The sequence below is a fragment of the Eubalaena glacialis genome, chromosome 7 (assembly GCF_028564815.1).
Source record: "Eubalaena glacialis isolate mEubGla1 chromosome 7, mEubGla1.1.hap2.+ XY, whole genome shotgun sequence".
Taxonomy (NCBI): Eukaryota; Metazoa; Chordata; class Mammalia; order Artiodactyla; family Balaenidae; genus Eubalaena; species Eubalaena glacialis.
The window spans coordinates 68,387,148-68,408,467 of NC_083722.1; the positions used below are offsets into that span (position 1 = coordinate 68,387,148).

Sequence of the window (21,320 nt, forward strand, 5' to 3'; positions counted from 1 at the left end):
GTCACCTATCCTGGACCTCTTTTTACCACTTTCACCTCTTCTTGTTATACTTTCTGGGTGATTCCCTTGACTTTATTTTCCAATGCTGACACTGAGTGTCTCATTTCTGATATCAACTTTCAGTTTTCAAGAGTTCTTTTTTGTTCTCTGAATTTTCCTTTTTTACAGCAATCTATTGTCTCAGGGTTAGTTGCAAACATCTTCTGTAACCTTAGGATGCTAAATTTTCTTCTTCCTGCATAGTCTGTTTCAATTGGGCTTTTTTTCCCCCCCTGCTTCAGCCTTTTGCACATCCTTGGCTTTTTATTTTATATTTAAAAATGGAGCATCAAAAAGCTGGTGAGAAGTTCTGCGTGCACAGTTGGCACTTCTGTGTGAAGCTATTTTACTGAGGAATCACTGGTCTCTTCACTTGACTTGATCACATCTCCCAAAGAAAGTTCTGATTTCCAGCCTAGAAGGTGCACAAGTCTATTAGCAGGTTCTGGATAGAACCAGGAGTAGAAGGTGAGGGGGTGACAGAGAAGGACCTAACATTCAGTGTGGTTCCCCAACATTCAAAATTCCTGCTACACTGCTCCAGAGAAGAGAGGGGTGGGGAAGTGACCGGGAATCTAAGTGCTTCTTAAAGACTTTTAGCCAATTTTCCTGTTCTTCACCCCACCAGCATCCCCTTCTTCCAGAGGTTTCTGAATCTTCAGTTCCTAAGCCTTTCTGGGAATTCTGCCACATGGGGGTGCTGCTCAGCTTCCTGCAATGTGGCTTAGGATTTACCTTTCTCAGCTCTGCCAAAAGTCACAACTCTTTCACCTGATTTTGAGCTTCCAAAATGTTGTCATCAGCTTATTTTCATTGTCCTTCTGAGTTTATGCTTTTTAATTTTTAATCTCTTTACTATCTTAGTGGAGTTTCAGGGGGGTGTAAATGCTAACATGTTCAACTGCCATCTTTACCAAACCCTGGGGACTTCCCTGGTGGTCCAGTGGGAAAGAATCCACCTTTCAATGCAGGGGATGCAGGTTCAATCCCTGGTCAGGGAACTAAGATCCCACATGCCGCGGGGCAACTAAGTCCATGCGCCACAACTATTGAGCTCGTGTGCCTCAACTAGAGAGCCTGTGTGCCGCAAACTACAGAGCCCACGTGCTCTGGACCCTGCGCGCCACAAATACAGAGCTCACGCGCCCTGGAGCCTGCACACCACAACTAGAGAAGAGAAAACCCACATGCCACAACTAGAGAGAAGCCCGTGCCACAAAAAAAGATCCCGCCTGCCTCAATGAAGATCCCGTGCGCCACAACTAAGGCCCGATGCAGCCAAAAATAAATAAAATAAATAAATAAACAAACAAACACCAAACTCTGTTGTGTATCTTATTTCTAAGTTTATTGGGAAGGGGGCTGGTGGTCTGTTTGTTTGGTTTTTAGTTTTTGGTTAATTTTTTTGTTTCCCACCGCCATCCCACCCCCCACCCCAACCTTCTGAATTGCAAGCCTTCAAACTCATTTTCTAAAGAATGCATCCAAGACTGTAAACATTGCTCCAAGTACCACCTTTCGCCACATCCCCTAGACCCTGCTATGATCTATTCTTACTGCTGTTCAGTTCTAAATCATCTGCAGCTTTCACTTTGCGCTCTCTTTAACCCAAGAGCTATTCTGAAGTGTACTAACTTTATATAAGAAAAAAATTTTCCTCATTCTTTCATCCAACATGCAAATAAACCACAAAAACAGCAAAAGGTAACCAATGTCAACCCCCACGAACCTTCTGGCAGTGGAGACCTCAAGAACTCTTCGTAAGCTGCATCAGTTCTCTTTGCCCCTTTCTTTTTTTCCCTACAGACCAAATTTCACTTACTTTTCTCTCTTCTTCTAAACTGATACCACCCAAACTACTTTTAGAGGTTTCTCTCCTGAAGATCACTGTGAAATGGGCAAGCTCTTCATCAAGGTACACCCCCCAGGCATTTGCTGCTCAAGGCACCTCTCTCAAAGTGTGGTCCACACTAAAGGTCTGGGTATCACCATGGATATCCAAAATCAGAATCTCCGAGAGTTAGGCCAGAAAATTACTCTTTTTACACCAGCTTATTCAGACACATGGTAAAGTTTAAGAACCAATAATGTAAAGGTTTTTCTGTTAACTGCAATGGAGACACATGTAGACAGCAAAAGCAACTTTAAAAAAATGTATGGCCCCTTCCATCAACATTTAAGGATTTACTTTATATTAGTGCTAATACAGGCAGACCTCAGAGGTACTTCTGGTTCAGTTCCAGACCACCACAATAAAGCAAATATAGCAAGAAAGCAAGCCACACGAATTTTTTGGTTTCCCAGTGCATATAAAAGTTGTTTATACTATAGTCTATGAAGTATGTAATAGCATTGTCTAAAAAAAAGAACATACCTTAATTAAAAAATACTTTATTGCTAAAAAATCTTAACCATTATCCAACAATGCAGTTTTGTCATAAACCTTCAATTTGTAAAAAACAGTATCTGCGAAATGGATAAAATGAAGTGCAATAAAACAAGGTGTGCCTGTAATGCATAACTCAAGTTCTTTTTCCAGGAATTACTTCACACAGTCCTTTGCACAGTTATAAAAGATTCTCACCTAAGGTCAAAAGCAAGAGCAATCCAAAATTCCACTTCACTAACCTGTCACATAAGCTTAACCACTGACCCGTTACATAGCCCTCTTTATTCCTAAAATACAATTCTGCAGGCATATTCAGATTTCCCCCAAATCAGCTGCTCCTATTTCTTTAGTAATTTGCCAAAGTTCATGTTTACAATTTGGAGAAAAGTCAATGTAGAAACCAGTGCTTGCAAACAGGAAACCAGAATGCACACCAAGAAAAATTTATGCAACGGATGGAGCAAAGATGAATGCCTTGGTGTATATTTACTTAGGAAACCAAAGTTACAAGGAAACATTTAGATATCAAGAGCAAAACTAAAGATTAAAAAAAACAGCTTCATGTTTAAAGGCACGATTGCTATTGATCATATAAATAATTGTTATCACTGCATGTTTTTTTTTGTTTTTAAACTGGTTATTTCAAATGATCTTTTGCAGAGACGTACAAGATCCTCAATGATCTGTGTCAATAGCAACCCAACTTCAACTGCATGAATACACCACACCTTCACCCACTGAACAATCTGCATTCATTTCTAAAGGCTATGGTTGGAAGCTCATTCCAATTCTCAACTCTGACAGGTCTTAAATGCCTCCTCTGTTTCTCCCAGGCTGCTCCTCTCTAATCACAGGGACCTAATGCGGGGATGTCCTCTCTCTCAAACGTCCCTAATTCACCAAAGCGTCCTATTAGCACTTCGACCACCAGCAGCCCCACAATGCAGACACGGCCGTTACTGTTCAAGCCTGAAAGGGACCAATATGAAGGTCAAGTATTTCCATTTTCTACCCAGAAAAAAACAGAATATATTATACAAACACAGTCTTTAAATATATCTCGATTACAATGGTGTTTATGCCGAAACAGCTGTAACACATGTACGGTGTAAAAGCCACAAATCAAGCTTAAATTAGGTTGGAGATCTGCTGTGTGTAACAGCCAGAGAAGTGCCAAGACAGAGCTCACGATGGGTGAGGAGAAGGGGTCAGAATAACTGGGGAAGGCTTCACGGTGGGAGGAAGACCCTGGAAGACTCGTACTATTTGGACAGGAGAAGAAGGGACTCCAGAGGCGGGCAGCAGCATGAACACGGGCCCGGAGGCAGGGATGAGGACGGCGTGTGGCAAGGCCAGTGAAGGCATGGCCACAGCCGGAGCAGAGCAGGGGCCCTGGAAAGGCATGGGAGCTAAGGCTGAAGAGGGGCCCTGGGGACACAGCAGGGACGGCCCGAGGGCCTTGCCAGGCTTCTTCTCCACGGGGTGCAATTTCTGATGCTGAACAAAGCTGCCGTACCACTTGAAGGCTTTCCCACATGCCTGACACTCATAAGGCTTCTCTCCAGTGTGAACTCTCTGATGCTGAATGGAAGCAATCTTCTGGGTGAACGCCTTGCCACACTCCTTACACTGGTAGGGTTTCTCCCCAGTGTGAATTCTCTGGTGGGCGATAAAAAGTGACCTACACCCAAAAGCTTTCCAACATTCCTTACATTTATAGAGTTTCTCCCCAGTGTGTAGCCTGTGATGCTGAAGGTAGGCTGCGCTCCGACGGAAGGCCTTGCCGCACTCCTTACACTCATAGGGCTTCTCGCCCGTGTGGATCCTCTGATGCTGGGTCAAGGCTGTGTTGGAGCTCAGACCTTTGCCACACTCCTTACATTCGTAGGGTCCTGCGCCGATGTGATTTTTCTCGTGTACGATACAGTCATAGCTGGACTTGAAAGCTTTGCCACATTCCTTACATTTGAAGGGCTTCTCCCCAGTGTGGCTCATCTGATGCCGAATGAGCTTTGAGTTATATCTGAAGATCTTCCCACATTCTTTACACTCGTAGAACTTCATTCCACCTCGAAGTATTAGATTGGGATTCAGACTGAAAGTCTGCCATGGTGCCTTGCTTTTAAAATCAAAGTGCTGAGACACGTTTCTGAAAAGCCCTCCCACTGGCATGCTGTGCACCTCTGTTTCTTCAGGGGCTTCCTGCTTTACCACTGGCTCTTCTGTCTTAGTCCAGGACTCACCACCTGACCAAAGAAACCACAAGTGTTCCTCGTTACTGAACTGGAAGGGAAACAGGATCCAGTGGTCCTGATTTTCTCTCGTAGGAAGTGATTTTTTAAAAATATACCCATAAGATGGCTACAAGCATCCATAAAGGAGGATGAGAGAGAAAAAGAAAAACAATAACGTATAACTGGAGAAGTGACGACACTGGAAACAGTCCAGGAAGTGCCTCTTATAAGGAAGGGCTGGGGAATGAACCAGGGCAGGTGAAATGTGCAGAATGAGAATGGGAAGGGGACTTCCCTGGCGGTCCAGTGGTTAGGACTCCATGCTTCCACTGCAGGGAGCTCAGGTTCAATCCCTGGTTGGGGAACTAAGGTCCCGCAAGCGATGCGGCACACCCGGTTAAAAAAGGGGAGGGGGGTAAGGAAAAGAGGCAGGAGGGGAAAAAAAGAAGAAAAAAGAGTGGGAGAGGTGAGAGGAATCAGCAAGAAATGGAAACAGGTTTTAAAAGAGAGAGAGGGAGACCTCAAAGAAGGGAAAAGACACCCGTGAGATGAACGGCTGAGCAGCGCGGTAACACACACAGAGACACAATGGATCCCAATGCCCCACCTGGAAGCCAGGAAACTACCCCCTATTCCGAATTCTAAATAATGGCCTGATAATTCTACTTTTAAATATCCCACATAGGTGGTCCAGTGGTTAGGACTCCGTGTTCTCACTGCTGAGGGCCCAGGTTCAATCCCTGGTGGGGAACTAAGATCCCACAAGCCGCACAGCACGGCCAAAAAAAAAAAAAAATCCGCATAATATTCTGGGATAAAACATTAGTTCTTTCAGAAAGTCAGCCAGAACACAAGTTGATCGGAGAGCTGTAGGCCACTGTGGTATTACTGCTAAAGGAACCACTATTTACAACGTCACAGTATGTGTGAGAAAAGAGGCCTGGAAACTTTCTTCCTAGAAGAAAGAAAACCCAAGTAAACAAAAGTTCCCGGGACTGGTAAGCAGTCTGTGGGAAATTTTAGGGTGGGTGGGTGTGTTGGGTGTGGTATTGGGGGAATATTCTTGCCCTTTCCTCTATAGCCCTATAGAAAACAAATACATTGTAAACCTCAAGATTATGACATCAGGAACTTTAAAATACTAAACATGATTTAAACACTAAAGAGGCAAATAAAATCATAGCTATGGCACAGATAAATCAGTTTGACCCACAGAATGATATTTTCCTTAAAGTATGGCTGAAACCCTACTTCTTTGCCACGAAAATTGGCATAAAATTAAATATTTTCCCTGGTAAGTGAGAAAAGAGGTGGTTTCAGAGGTAGTGGGTCACAGCTTTTCCGTGGGAGGATAGCCATGTGGATGTGGACAGCGTGCAGCTATGCACTCCTAGGGACTGGTCCTTCCGGGCTCAGTGCGGGAACTCAACAGAGGTCAGAGAGTGTACTGAGTACTACCTTATAAAAACTACAGGGAGCTTTGTTCTCTGTGCAGGACAAATATTTCTAGTAAACCAGGAAGGCAAAACCAGAAAGCACTAGGTCCTCTTACTCACCTGGACAGATGCCTCTCAAAATCTCTGCTTCCCAGGGATCTGGGCCCCATGGTGCTTCCCCTCTCTCCAGCTGGGAGATCAGAACAGGTGTGGGGAATGGAAGTGCTTCTCCAGCAAGAAAGAGAGAGAGACAGGTTGAGGGGAGACATCCAGAGCTGTTCCTGAGATCTCTGCCCACCCCACTGTGGCCTAGTTGGGGAGGGGAGAAGTGGACTGCCCAGGGGACCAATGAGCCACCAGAGGTTCTGAGGAAGGGGTCCAAACTGCGCTCCAAGGTATGGCCAGGGAGATAGTGATTCTCCTCAGGGAGAAAGTGCAAGCTCACCATGACTCAGAAGAAATGAAATCCTTTCAGGAAGGATGTATGTACTGATATCCTGGGAGGCTCCTCCACCCAGGAGAGGGCCCACATCCCACAACACTGGAAGGACGGAGGAACAGAGGTCTCCCAGGGGTACCCGGGAGAATCCTCTCCCTCAGGGTCCAGAACCACGCTCTTCCCTGGGAAGTAATGAAGTCCAATTTCAAAGCCAAAGGGAACCTGGGATTTCCCCACCCAGCATCTCCAAAGGCTGATGAGTGCAGAACTCCCCTCTGGAGCCATCAAACCTAAGGACTACTAGAATCCCCAAGACATCTGAGAGACGTGAAACTATCACAGAGGGCCACTGAGAGAGACCTTACCCAGGGAAGCCACATTTGCATAATTCTCCAGCATCACCTCCCTGTACAGGGCCTTCTGCACAGGCTCCAGGCTGGCCCACTGGTTCTGGGTAAAGTACACGGCCACATCCTCAAAGGTCACTGGCTCCTGAAACAACAGGTTCCTGCTGAAGCCTTGAGCGAGGGCCAGAGGGGCGCAGTCTGAGCTGCAGGGAAGAGATGGACCTGCCAGGGTCTGTGACTCTGAGCCCCGTGGAAGGTTTGCTCTATGGACAAGAGCATTCAGCACCCCAGCCAGAGGCCAGCCAGAGGCCAGTGTTCCCACCTCCAAACTCGGAACGCCAATGCTCTCCCACCTACTCAGCTCTGGGGCTCCAAACTGTCATCCTAACCTCATAACTTGGCATCTGGGGCTCTCCTGCCTGGTAACTGCATCAACCTCTATGTTCATTTCTCCACGGATCTGTCCCTCTAGCACCTGCTGCCCTCATGTACTCTTAACCTGTCACCTAATTTTCTGTACACCAACCACTCTCTGTCTCCACTCAGCCGAAGTACATATGCACGGCCGCATGTACTCCCTGCCGCAGCTTCTCCTGGCCTTCCCCAACAGCTTCCACTATGTGCAGAGGAGCCACTCCTTAGGAATAGTCCCAGTGCAGCTACATGTAAAAAAATGAAGTTAGAACATTCTTTAACACCATACACAAAAATAAACTCAAAATGTATTAAAGACCTAAATGTAAGACCAGATACTATAAACTCTTAGAGGAAAACATAGGCAGAACACTCTCTGACATAAATCACAGCAAGATCTTTTCTGATCCTCTCCTAAAGTAATGGAAATAAAAACAAAAATAAACAAATGAGACCTAATTAAATTCAAAAGCTTTTGCACAGCAAAGGAAACCATAAACAAAACAAAAAGACAACCCACAGAATGGGAGAAAATATTTGCAAACGATGTGACCAACAAGGGATTAATCTCCAAAATTTACAAACAGCTCATGAAACTCAATATTAAAAAAACAAACAACCTAATCCAAAAATGGGCAAAAGACCTAAACAGACATTTCTCCAAAGAAGACATACAGATGGCCAAGAGGCACATGAAAAGATGTTCAACATCTCTGATTATTAGAGAAACGCAAATCAATACTACAATGAGATTCACCTCACACCAATCAGAATGGCCATTAACAAAAAATCTACTAACAATAAATGCTGGAGAGGGTGTGGACAAAAAGGAACCCACTACACTGCTGGTGGGGATGCAAATTGGTAACAGCCACTATGGAGAACAGTATGGAGATTCCTTAAAAAACTAAAAATAGAGCTACCATATGATCCAGCAATCCCACTCCTGGGCATGTATCTGGAGAAAAACATGGTTCGAAAGGACACATGCACCCCAATGTTCACTGCAGCACTGTTTACAATAGCCAAGACATGGAAGCAACTTAAATGTCCATTGAGAGAAGAATGAATAAAGAAAATGTGGTACATATATACAATGGAATATTACTCAGCCATTAAAAAGAATGAAATAGTGCCATTTGCAGCAACATGGATGGACCTGGAGATTATCATACTAAGTGAAGTAAGTTAGACAGAGAAAGCCAAATACCATATGATATTGCTTATATGCAGAATCTGAAAAAAAAAAAAAGATACAAATTAACTTATTTACAAAACAGAAACAGACTCACAGACTTAGAGAATGAACTTATGGTTACCAGGGGACTGGCAGTGGGGGGAAGGGACGGATTGGGAGTTTGGGATTGACATGTACATACTGCTATATTTAAAACAGATATCCAACAAGGACCCAATGTATAGCACAGGGAACTCTGCTCAATATTCTGTAATAACCTAAATGGGAACAGAATTTGAAAAGGAAAAGATACTTGTATATGTATAACAGAATCACTTTGCTGTACACCTGAAACTAACACAACAATGTTAATCAACTATACTCCATAATAAGATAAAAATTAGGAAGCATCAGGAAGATGGCGGTGTGGGAAGACGCAGAGTTTGCGTCTCCCCACAACTAGGGTGCCTGCCGGATGCTGGTGGGGGACCCCGATGCCCAAGGAGATGGGAATAAGCCCCAAGTGAACTGGTAGGACGTGGGGGGACTGAGGGGGGGAGGAGAAGTGGAGGCTGGATAGGACCGGCGGCCCTGAAGGGTGGCTGAGGTGGGGAGGGGTTCCCCTGACTGGTGGGACCCTCAGGGGCTCGGATCATGGGGAGCACACCCAGCGTTTCCCCTACCCAATCTCCAGGACCAGAGGAGGAAGAGAGGAGCGGAGGGCATTTGCACCACCCACTCGGGCCCACGGAGACTGCTAAGCTCCCAGGCTGATTCTTCAGCCCTCCAAAGCCCACTCCAGGCCGCATGGGTCCTGGGGAGGGAGACCGGGGAGAACAGGAGAGGCAGGCAGGAGGGGCCCTCCGGGTCTGGAGGAGCAGGAGAGGAGCGAGGGCGTTTGCCCTGCCCACTCAGGCCCAGGATGCCTGCTGAGCTCCCAAGTGGGGTCACCCACCCTCTGAAACCAGAGGTGGGGGTACGCCTGGGCCCCTTCTGTTCTGTTGAGCCTAAGCCCCACCCACCACACCCGTCAGGGCCTTTTCCAGCCCTGTGGGTCCTAAGCATAGGCCCTGCCCACCACCAAGGCCTTTTCCACCTTTTTTTTTTTTCCTTTCTCCTCCTTGTTTTTACTATTGTGGTTCTGTTTTACCTTCTGGTTGTTGTTTCATCTATATTTTTATATTTTTTCTAACATATCTGTTAGTTTCCTAGTTTAATTTTATTTTTTACTTTGTTACTGTTCTCCTTTTTCTTTTTTTTTTTTTTTTTTTTGCGCCACCCTGCGCAGCTTGCGGGATCTTGGTTCACGAGCTGGGGGTCGGGCTGAAGCTCCTGCGGTGGGAGCTCCGAGTCTGAACCACTGGACTAACAGAGAAACTCAGACCCCAGGGAATAGTCATCGCAGTGAGGTCTCCCAGAGGTCCTCATCTTGGCACCAAGACCCAGCTCTACCCAACAGCCTACAAACTCCAGTGTTGGAAGCCTCAGGCCAAACAACAGTGAGACAGGAACACAATCCCACTCACAAAAAATAAGGAAAAAAAAAAATGAGACGGCAAAAAAGTATGTCACAGATGAAGGAACAAGGTAAAAACCTACAAGACCAAATAAATGAAGAGGAAATAGGCAATCTACCTGAAAAAGAATTCAGAGTAATGATAGTAAAGGTGATCCAGAATCTCGGAAATAGAATGGAGGCAAGGACTGAGAAAATACAAGAAATGTTTAACAAAGATCTAGAACAACTAAAGAAAAAACAAACAGAGATGAACAACACAATAACTGAAATGAAAAATACACTAAAAGGAATCAGTAACAGAATAACTGAGGCAGAAGAATGAATAAGTGAGCTGGAAGACAAAATGGTGGAAATAAACTGCCAAGGAGCAGAATAAAGAAAAAAGAATGAAAAGAATTGAAGAAAATCTCAGAGACCTCTGGGACAACACTAAACACACCAACATTCGAATTATAGGGGTCCCAGAAGAAGAAGAGAAAAAGAAAGGGTCTGAGAAAATATTTAAAGAGATTATAGTCAAAAACTTCTCTAACATGGGAAAGGAAATAGTCACCCAAGTCCAGGAAGCACAGAGAGTCCCATACAGGATAAACCCTAGGAAAAATACACCAAGACACATATTAATCAAACTAACAAAAATTAAATTCAAAGAAAAAAAAATTAAAAGCAGCAAGGGAAAAGCAACAAATAACATACAAGGGAATCCCCATAAGGTTATCAACTGATTTTTCAGCAGAAACTCTGCAGACCAGAAGAGAGTGGCACGATAAACTTAAAGTGATGAAAGAGAAAAATCTACAATCAAGATTACTCTACCCAGCAAGGAACTCATTCAGATTTGACAGAGAAATCAAAAGTTTTTCAGAAAAGCAAAAGCTAAGAGAATTCAGTACCACCAAACCAGCTTTAAAACAAATGCTAAAGAAACTTCTCTAGGCGGGAAACACAAGAGAAGAAAAAGACCCACAAGATAGAAAGCCCAGAGTTAAGCCCACGCACATACGGTCACCTAATTTATGACAAAGGAGACAAGAATGTACAATGGAGAAAAGACAGCCTCTTCAATAAGTGATGCTGGGAAAACTGGACAGCTACATGTCAAAGAATGAAATTAGGACACTCCCTAACACCATACACAACAATAAACTCCAAATGGATTAAAGACTTAAATGTAAGACCAGACACTATAAAACTCTTAGAGGAAAACATAGGAAAAACACTCTGACATAAACCACAGCAAGATCTTTTTTGACCCACCTCCTAGAGTAATGGATAGAAAAACAAAAATAAGCAAAATGGGACCTAATTAAACTTAAAAGATTTTGCACAGCAAAGGAACCCATAAACAAGATGAAAAGACAACCCTCCGAATGGGCGAAAATATTTGCAAATGAAACAATGGACAAAGGATTAATCTCCAAAATATACAAACAGCTCATGGAGCTCAATATCAAAAAAACAAACAATTCAATTAAAAAATGGGTGGAAGACCTAAGTAGATATTTCACCAAAGAAGACATACAGATGGCCTAGAGACACATGAAAAGATGCTCAATATCACTAATTATTAGAGAAATGCAAATCAAAACTACAATGAGGTATCACCTCACACTGGTAAGAATGGCCATTATCAAAAAATCTAGAAACAATAAATGCTGGAAAGGATGTGGTGAAAAGAGAACCCTCCTTCACTGTTGGTGGGAATGTAAATTGATACATTTACAATATCAATATCATACATATGGAGAACAGTACGGAGGTTCCTTATAAAACTAAAAATAGAACTACCATATGAACCAGCAATCCCACTACTGGGCATATACCCTGAGAAAACCACAATTCAAAAAGAGACATGTATCACAATGTTCAATGCAGCACTATTTACAATAGCCAGGACATGGAACCAACCTAAATGTACATCAACAGATGAGTGGATAAAGAAGATGTGGCACATATATACAATGGAATATTACTCAGCCATAAAAAGGAACAAAATTGAGTTATTTGTAGTGAGACAGATGGACCTACAGGCTGTCATACAGAGTGAAGTAAGTCAGAAAGAGAAAAACAAATACCATATGCTAACACATATATATGGATCTAAAAAAGAAAAATGGTACTGATGAACCTAGTGGCAGGGCACAATAAAGACACAGACATAGAGAATGGACTTGAGGACACAGCGGGGGAGGGGGAAGCTGGGACGAAGTGAGAGAGTAGCACTGACATATATACACTACCAAATGTAAAATAGATAGCTAGTGGGAAGCAGCCGCATAGCACAGGGAGATCTGCTCGGTGCTTTGCGATAACCTAGATGGGTGGGATAGGGAGGGTGGGAGGGAGGATCAAGAGGGAGGGGATATGGGCATATACGTATGCATATGGCTGATTCACTTTGTTGTACAACAGAAACTAACACAGTACTGTGAAGCAATTATACTCCAATAAAGATATATTAAAAAAAATTAAAAAAAAAAAAGAAATAGTCCCAGTATTCTACAAATTTCTTTTTATACCTTCTTACCTTATCAGAAAGCTAGCTCTCTTGAAGGAAACCTGCAGCCTGCCCATTGTGGCCTCTCCTCTGAACCACATGTCTTCAAAGAAGGCTGGCCATGTGCTATCTCTGGGCATAGGCATGTCCCCCTGTCTTGAGCTCCATCCCACCTGCCAAAGTGTGCCCCCTCTGTCTCCCTTGGGCCACCTCCATCTTCCCAAGAGTGAAGGGAACTCATATTTGTGGATTAGCCCCTAGGCATCAGGCTCCTGCATAGGCACTTTTTTTTGTGTTTAATATATCTATTTTACTTTATTTATTCATTCATTCATTCATTCATTTTTGGCTGCGTCGGGTCTTCGTTGCTGCGTGCGGGCTTTCTCTAGTTGCGGTGAGCGGGGGCTACTCTTTGTTGCGGTGCACGGGCTTCTCATTGTGGTGGCTTCTCTTGTTGTGGAGCACAGGCTCTAGGCACACGGGCTTCAGTAGTTGTGGCACATGGGCTCAGGAGTTGTGGCTTGCGGGCTCTAGAGTGCAGGCTCAGTAGTTGTGGCGCACGGGCTTAGGTGCTCCGCAGCATGTGGGATCTTCCCGGACCAGGGCTCGAACCCGTGTCCCCTGCACTGGCAGGCGGATTCTTAATCACTGCACCACCGGGAAGCCCCATTGGGTGGGTACTTTCAAATCTTGTCTTTGGGACTTCCCTGGTGGTGTAGTGGTTAAGACTTCACCTTCCAACACAGTGGATGCAGGTTCAATCCCTGGTCAGGGAGCTAAAATCCAACATGCCTCGTGGCCAAAAAACCAAAAATATAAAACAGAAGCAATACTGTAACAAATTCAATAAAGACTTTAAAAATGGTCCACATCAAAAAAATCTTGTCGGGGCTTCCCTGGTGGCGCAGTGGTTGAGAGTCTGCCTGCCAATGCAGGGGACACGGGTTCGAACCCTGGTCTGGGAAGATCCCACATGCTGCGGAGCAACTAGGCCCGTGAGCCACAACTACTGAGCCTGCGCGTCTGGAGCCTGTGCTCCGCAACGAGAGGCCCACGCACCGCGATGAGCAGTGGCCCCTGCTTGCCGCAACTAGAGAAAGCCCTCGCACAGAAACGAAGACCCAACACAGCCAAAAATAAATAAATTAAAAAAAAAAAAAATCTTGTCTTTCATTTACTCTTTACAACATATATATGAAGTCAGAGTTGTTACTCCCATTTTTCAAAGGATGAAACTAAGATTCAGAAAAATTCATTACTTTGCCCAAGATCACACAGCCAGGAAGTGACACAGCTGGGACTTCAACCCAAACCTGTCAAACAGCAAACCTGGGCTCTTCCCACGTAGCATGCTGCCTCCGACACGGGGTCATGAACTTCTCCGAACACATGGCTAACCCCTGAACCTCATCATAACCTGGTGTTGCCCCATCTTCGGAGAACATCTTTTCAAACCCAACTTCCAAAATTACCTATCAAGCCATCTTTACTGTGCTCCCTCCAGGCCACGTGGGCCCCCTCCCCCAATCTACACTGAGGGATCAGCTATTTGAAAACCACACACACCATCCTAGGAGCCAGAGCCTCTGCATCTTCCATGAGATGTAGGAGCAGTTTCTAACGGTGTCCACTGGCTACCTTCTCTGCTTCTATAGACAGCACAGTGCAGACCACAGAGACTGGGCTCAGCCTGGAGGGGTTTCCTGCCTTCTGCACCTTCTCACCTTCATGACCCCACAGATGCTTCCGTCTCCTAGGAGATTCTTACCACCCTATGCAGTCAGCCTTGTTCTTTTCAGCCCAATGAAAAGGAAGACACCTACCCACAGGGGCTCAGCTAAGCCCCTTACTCTTTGAGTGTCCCAGTCTCTCCCGGCAGCCTGTGCACTGGAGTCAGCAGAGGGGACAGGGAGAAGGGAATGCTCTCACAACTGCTCCTGGGGGAAGCAGGGAAGAAACATACCCCAAGCATCAATGCTGGCAACTTAAACTGCTCCCAGCCACTCTACTGGCGCTACACTCAGGTCCTTCTGAGGGGGTCCTTTGCAAACAAGAACTAGGGAACTCAGTTCAAAAGGAGACATTGAGAGAAGAACAAATTTAGAAACTTCTCAAAGGGAGAGTTGACCCTTAAGCTGGGCAATGACGAGGCCCAAAGGGCCCCCCAAATAGCTTGAGCCCCAAATCCAAACATCAGATAGAACCATGATGTCCTGTGAGTAATCACTGCTTCAACAACAAGGCATCAAAGGGCTTCTGAGGACAGCGACCACAGGCTCACAGGTAAACCAAAGTTCACCTCTGCGTGCAGCAAGTCAAACCTCACTCCCTCACATCTTCAGAGCTGTTCTCACAACTTTCTCCACCCAGTACCATCTTCCTCCCCAAATTGTTCTTCCCATCTGCTGTCAAGTAACCCCAGGTATCATGAGTCCAAAAAAATGCCTATTATTAAAGGAGAACTTACTTCTTCAAGACAGTTAGGTTGTTGATACATTCTTCTTCCTCCTATGGATGGCCCCTATGTACCTCAACTTATTTTATTTTTCGCCACAGTATTTTTCATCATCTGACAAATTATACTTTTACTGTCTATCTCCCCCCACCAGGTTGTAAGTCATGAGGCAACGATTCTGTTTTGTTCATTATTGGTTTACTAGCGCACAGTACATTTGCCTGGCAGATGCAAGATGATTAATATGAATTTGCTGAAAGAATTAATTTCAAAAATGGTTTGATCACCAATAAAAATTTTTACACTTATGAAGAAGGTCAGAAAACAACAGCAAATACCACCTTAACAGTGAAGTGCCAGAGCACATCCATTAAAGTTGATGGTTGATAATTTACCATGCACTGAGGTTCTACTTTCTGTGAAAGACTGGGGAAGGAGCATAAATATAGGAAAGAAACATAAACATCTTTGTTTGCAGATGAAATAGCTATCTGCCTAAAAAATATCCAAGACGCAGGAGAATAAACAAAAAACATTTAAAACTGGCAAAATAATTCATTAAGTTAGCTAGATATAGGATAAGTGAACAAAAATGATTAGCTTTCCTAAATACCACCATAAACAATTAGAAGACAAAAAAAGAGAAAATAAGATGCCATTCATATGAAAATAGCTAAGAGCAGACCTAACAAAAACCTGCAAAACCAAGACAAGAAAACTAAATGTTTATTAAAATAAATAAAAGAGGAACTGAATAAACTGAAACATACAGTGTTTCTGAATGGGAAGAATCAAACTTGTAAAGAAGTCAGTTACCCCAATTTTGCCTATGAATTCAAAAAAATCCACTCCCCCACCAAAAAATCAATGAGATTTATACAGGGGTAGGGGATCATTGAGAGTAATCTGAAAAAAAGTAAGTGTGAAAGACTAGCTGAGAAGGTTTTGAAGGAAATACATTTTTGAAAGAAAAGATGAGGGGGAATTAAACCCTACCTTAAAAGGACAATACTTCAGGCTTCCCTGGTGGCACAGTGGTTGAGAATCTGCCTGCCAATGCAGGGGACACGGGTTCGAGCCCTGGTCTGGGAAGATCCCACATGCCGCGGAGCAACTGAGCCCGTGAGCCACAATTACTGAGCCTGCGCGTCTGGAGCCTGTGCTCCGCAACAAGAGAGGCCGCGATAGTGAGAGGCCCGCGCACCGCGATGAAGAGTGGCCCCCGCTTGCCACAACTAGAGAAAGCCCTAGCACAGAAACGAAGACCCAACACAGCCATAAATAAATTAATTAATTAATTTTAAAAAAATTAAAAAAAGGACAATACTTCAAGAAAACAAGACTACAAGCCATAGAGAGTGAGAAAATATTTTAAAAGACATAATAAAGGACTATTATCCCAAGTATATAGAGAACTCTTAAAACTCAATAAGAAAACGAACGACCCGATTTAAAAAATGGGCAAAAGACCTGAACAGATACCTCACCAAAGAAGTTATACAGATGGCAAACAGGTATATGAAAAGATGCTATACAACAGCAGTCCCTAACCTTTTTGGCACCAGGGACCAGTTTCGTGGAAGACAATTTTTCCACGGACTGGACGGGGGGTTGGGGGGTGGTTCAGGCTGTAATGCGAGTGATGGGGAGCGGCAGATGAAGCTTTGCTTGCTCGCCGCTTACCTTCTGCTGTGCAGCCTGGTTCCTAACAGGACCAGTCCAGTACCGGTCCTTGGCCTCGGGGTTGGGGAACCCTGCTCTACAACATATGTCTTCAGGCAAATGCAAATTAAATCAATGAGCTACCACTACACATCTATTAGAATGGCCAAAATCCAAAACACTGACAATACCAAATGCTGGCGAGGATGTGGAGCAACACAAACTCTCATTCATTGCTGGTGGGAATACAAACTGGTGCGGCCACTCTGGAAGACGTTTAACAGCTTCTTACAAAACTAAACATACTCTTACCATATGATCCAGCAATCATGCTCCTCGGTATCTTCCCAATGAGTTGAAAACTTATGTCCACACAAAAACCTGCACCAGGATGTTTATAGCAGCTTTATTCATAATTGCCAAAACTTGGTAGCAACCAAGATGTCCTTCAGTAGGTGAATGGAGAAATAAACTGTGGTACAATCAGTCAATGGAATATTACTCAGCACTAAAAAGAAATAAGCTATCAAGCCATGAAAAGTCACACAAGAACCTTAAATGAATACTGCTAAATGAACAAAACCAATATGAAAAGGTATGATACCAACTACACAACATTCTGGAAAAGGCAAAAAGATCAATAGTTGCCAGGAAGGGAGGGCAGAACACAGAGAATTTTTAGAGCCTGTGAAGAGGCTCTGTATGATACTACAATAATAGATACATACCATTATACATTTGTAACCCATAGAATGTACAACAGCAAAAGTGAACCCTGGGCTTCCCTGGTAGCACAGTGGTTAAGAATCCACCTGCCAATGCAGGGGACATGGGTTCGAGCTGTGGCCAGGAAGATCCCACATGTCGCGGAGCAACTAAGCCCGTGCGCCACAACTACTGAACCTGCACTCTAGAGCCTACAAGCCACAACTACTGAAGCCTGTGCTCCTAGAGCCTGTGCTCCACAACAAGAGAAGCCACTGCAATGAGAAGGCCTGTGCTCCGCAACAAGAGAAGCCACTGTAATAAGAAGGCCTCGCACTGCAACGAAGAGTAGCCCCCACTCGCTGCAACTAGAGAAAGCCCGCGTGCAGCAACGAAGACCCAACACAGCCAAAAATTAAATTAAAAATAAATAAATAAAATAAATCTATTAAAAAAAAAAAGAGTGAACCTTAATGCAAGCTACGGACTTTATGTGACTATGATGTGTCAATGTAGGTTCATCAATTGCAACTAATGTACCACTCTGATAATGATGGAGGCTCTGCATGTGTGGAGCCAGGAAGCATATGGGGACTCTGTGCTTTTTGCTCAATTTTGCTATGAACCTAAAACTTCTCTAAAAAAATAAAGTCTACTAAAAAAGAAAGGGAAAGGGGCAGGGAGAGTAATACTTAATCTCTTACCTGGACTGCAATATCATCCTGACTCACACTCTTCTGCAACCAATGCATCACTACAGGCTGAAAACCTTTTTATTATATAAATCCAACCCTTTCAACTCCCATGCTTAAAATACTTTAGTGTCTTCCTACTGAACCCAGAATAGAAACCAAAGTCTTCACAGTGACCTCCAAGCCATGTGCCTAGTTGTCCCACCTCACAATGAACTACTTCCTCCGACCTCTCCCTGTCTCCAGAGTACACCCAGCTTTCTCTCCCAGCCCAGGGCCGATGCATTTGCTGTCCTCTCTGGAAAGCTCTTCTTTACTTCTTTCTCCAGTAGTTTTCAAGACTATTTCTACCTCATCCTTGAGGTCTCAACATCATGTGACCACCTCCATGAGGGCTTCCCTGACCACTACCTTCAAAGGTAGCTTCTTTGGGGCCTCTCAGATTTGAGAAGGTGCGTAAGAATCACCTGGAGAGCTTGTTACAACAGATTCCTGACCCCACTTACCCTCCTCCCCAATCTGACTCCGCGTCTAGGGTGGGACTAACAATTTGCAATTCTAATGAGCACCCAGGTGATCCTGATGCTGCCCACCTATGGACCACACTTTCACGAAGCACTGTACTTTAGCAACAGGTAATTACGGTAACTTATTTGTTTTTGGTAAAAGTACCCTCCATGAGAAAAGGGAACCTGTCTGCATTATTCAGTACTACGCACCTAGCATTTAGAAAGCACATATGGAAAAAACAATGCTGGTCTCTCTGGGATACATCTACTACTTGTGGAGCAATCTCTTCAACAAAGAATTTCTCTGGGGCTTCCCTGGTGGCACAGTGGTTAAGAATCCGCCTGCCAATGCAGGGGACACGGGTTCGAGCCCTGGTCCTGGAAGATCCCACATGCCGCGGAGCAGCTGAGCCCGTGCACCACAACTACTGAGCCTGCGCTCTAGAGCCTGTGAGCCACAACTACTGAGCCTGTGTGCCACAACTACTGAAGCCTGCACACTTAGAGCCCACGCTCCGCAACCAGAGAAGCCACCGCAATGAGAAGCCCGCGCACCACAACGAAGAGTAGCCCCCACTCGATGTGACTAAAGAAAGCCCGCTCACAGCAATGAAGACCCAACGCAGCCAAAAATAAATAATTAATTTATTAATTTATTTAAAAAAAAGAATTTCTCTGATCTTGGCAGGCAACCTTTTTTTTTTTTTTTTTTTTTTTTTGGCAGGCAACCTTTTTTTGTTTAAATCCCACATTCTTAATTTATCCCCCACCCCCAACTCATTTCCCCTTTGGTAAGGCTGTTTTCTGTATCTGTGCTGGCAACTTTTATTTGTAGAACATGATCTGGATTTCCACATTCAGGGGGAATTTCTTGGCTTGGGTTCCTCTTTTTCCACTCAAACTTATTCATCCAAACTCATCACTCTGTACACACAAGACTCTTATTTCCTCCACCACGTATTTACAACCATAGCCCTGGGGATGGACTCAAGAGGGAAACCATAGCCTGGCCAAGTTAGGCCTTCTTGGTCCTTTCCTGATTACCTGATAGCTAATGTGATTTTTAAAAGACTGAAAAGAAGCTCAGCTCACCTGAGGCCAAGTGATTTGGAGCATGGCTGATGTTCCCTGGCTCCGTGGACTGTCTTCTGGGTTTGGAAGAGCAAGAACCTTAAAAGCTAAGAGAAGAAGAGTCATGAGTGCAATAGTCCCTGTGCTACGTCACCCACAGCCGCCTACAGTCTTCCGTCTTCTCCTTTCGAGCACTGGCAGGAGACTATCAGCCCCGCTCTGGCTGATCGCCCCAAACTCCTCATGAATTGCACTGCCTGGTCCTCGGGACAATCCACCACCTGCCTGCTCTGCCCAAGAGCGTTCCGGGGCCCATTCACATTGAGCGGACCTAGGGATCCAAGACGAATCCTGTCCTTACAGTGCTGGGTCTGAACAAACAAAAACCTAAAAAAGCGCTTAGAGGGACCATGACATTGACCCCAAAAAGGGTGCCTTTGGAGAAGGGAGACAGGGGTGGCTGGATCTGGATTGAGCTAGAATACTCAAGTGTTCCAGTGGGTGATGATCATAGGAGACGCCAAACATCAGAAAATTCGGTACCGGGCACGGGAGGCAGTTGGGCCAACTTCTTTAGGACAAAAAAGACGATCACGCCTCGGTGGGCAAGGGACTGGACCAGGGCTCTAGGAGGCCCCGCAGCTACCTCGGCGGCTTCTGCGAGGCCCAGACACCCGAGCACCGGGTCAGAGAGGCGAGTTCAGGGGCGAGGTGCTGACGAATCGCTAAGGAAAGCGAGGACGCTGGCGCCGGACGAGACTGGCACGAAGAACTCGCCTGAACCGAGCCTGTTCCCCTCAAAACCCCAAGAAGTGAGTCTCCGAAAGCCAATACGGAACCGAGCACGGGCGTCGAGCGCCCCTCTAGGCCGCCCGGAGGCGGCCCATCTCGGTGGTCCCCACGGCGCGGCCTCACGTGACCCGAGGGGCAGGGATTAGGGCGGGCTCTTGCCCGTGACGTCACTTGCGGGCGCCGCACCGCCGTGCTAGCGGCGGGTGCCTCCGCCCCTGTGCTTCAACCAATGAGCCGACTGAGGGCGGGCTGTGAGGGTGCTGATGCCACCTTGCTCTACTGAGATCTCGGCCTCTAGACCTAGGTGGGGCCCCAGTTAACCTACTGCCCCATAAGCTGTCGGCCCCTTTGTTCCCTGGGTCACCTGGAGCCTGGGCTGTGCAGGTGTGGGGAGAATGGCTTCTGTTGTGTCATCTCCTAGAGGCGCACGCCAGGCATCCTGCTTGGGTCCTAGGCTGGGCAGCCCTTAGGAGAACCATGGTTCCCATCTACCTTTTTAAAGCCCTCTCCCTTCCTAGGACCTAGGCGTGTGTGGGACCTTTTAGGACAGATTCATTTAACAACCAAAATAACAGTGACTAAGGTTGCCAGGCATCCTGTATATACAAGTCCTATATTCAATGATTTTGTCCTGTATTGACTTTGGCAGGACGCCCTAAATGTCCTGTGTTTAGCTTTTTTCAATGTAGTACAAAACTTCTGTAGTTTACAGCTATTCCGCCTAGTTAACTGGCAAGTAACTTAAATTTCAACACTGGCTGAAAAAAACAATCATACCTCCACAACTGAAGATCTGGATAATCCCTTACAGTCTCTCCGGCGGGTTTGGCTGAGGAAAGGAAAGGGGGGCGGCGCTGAGAATTGAAACATTAAAAGGACTGTTTTTCAGATTCAAGAAAGGAAAAGACTGTTCTTTGACCAAAGTTCCAAGCCACGAACGAGT

The 21,320-nt window shown here is 45.1% G+C and overlaps 1 protein-coding gene across 2 annotated transcripts; it reads right to left on the bottom strand.

The window, feature by feature from the left end:
• Nucleotides 1-2,944: 2,944 nt before the first annotated feature.
• Nucleotides 2,945-20,496, bottom strand: ZNF621 (zinc finger protein 621). Of its 2 annotated transcripts, none has more exons than XM_061195282.1 (5): nt 20,232-20,496; nt 19,607-19,692; nt 6,903-7,029; nt 6,219-6,323; nt 2,945-4,674 (listed from the first exon to the last, which is right to left on the bottom strand). In XM_061195282.1, exons 2-5 carry the CDS (start codon nt 19,628-19,630, stop codon nt 3,614-3,616), a joined length of 1,317 nt encoding a protein of 438 aa, XP_061051265.1. In that variant the 5' UTR covers nt 19,631-19,692; nt 20,232-20,496; the 3' UTR covers nt 2,945-3,613. The 2 variants fall into 2 exon arrangements, with proteins under 2 accessions (XP_061051265.1, XP_061051264.1); XM_061195281.1 differs by having other exon boundaries at nt 20,129-20,496.
• Between the last annotated feature and the right edge of the window lie 824 nt (nt 20,497-21,320).

What these genes read in the sequence shown, in the direction of transcription:
- ZNF621 (XM_061195282.1), bottom strand. Translation starts at nt 19,630, where the DNA reads ATGCTCCAAATCACTTGGCCTCAG. An exon ending in TGCAAATGTGGCTTCCCTGG is followed by an intron (nt 6,324 to 6,902) that starts GTAAGGTCTCTC and finishes TTGCTGGAGAAG; the next exon opens with CACTTCCATTCCCCACACCT. An exon ending in TTTGAGAGGCATCTGTCCAG is followed by an intron (nt 4,675 to 6,218) that starts GTGAGTAAGAGG and finishes TTCTTTGGTCAG; the next exon opens with GTGGTGAGTCCTGGACTAAG.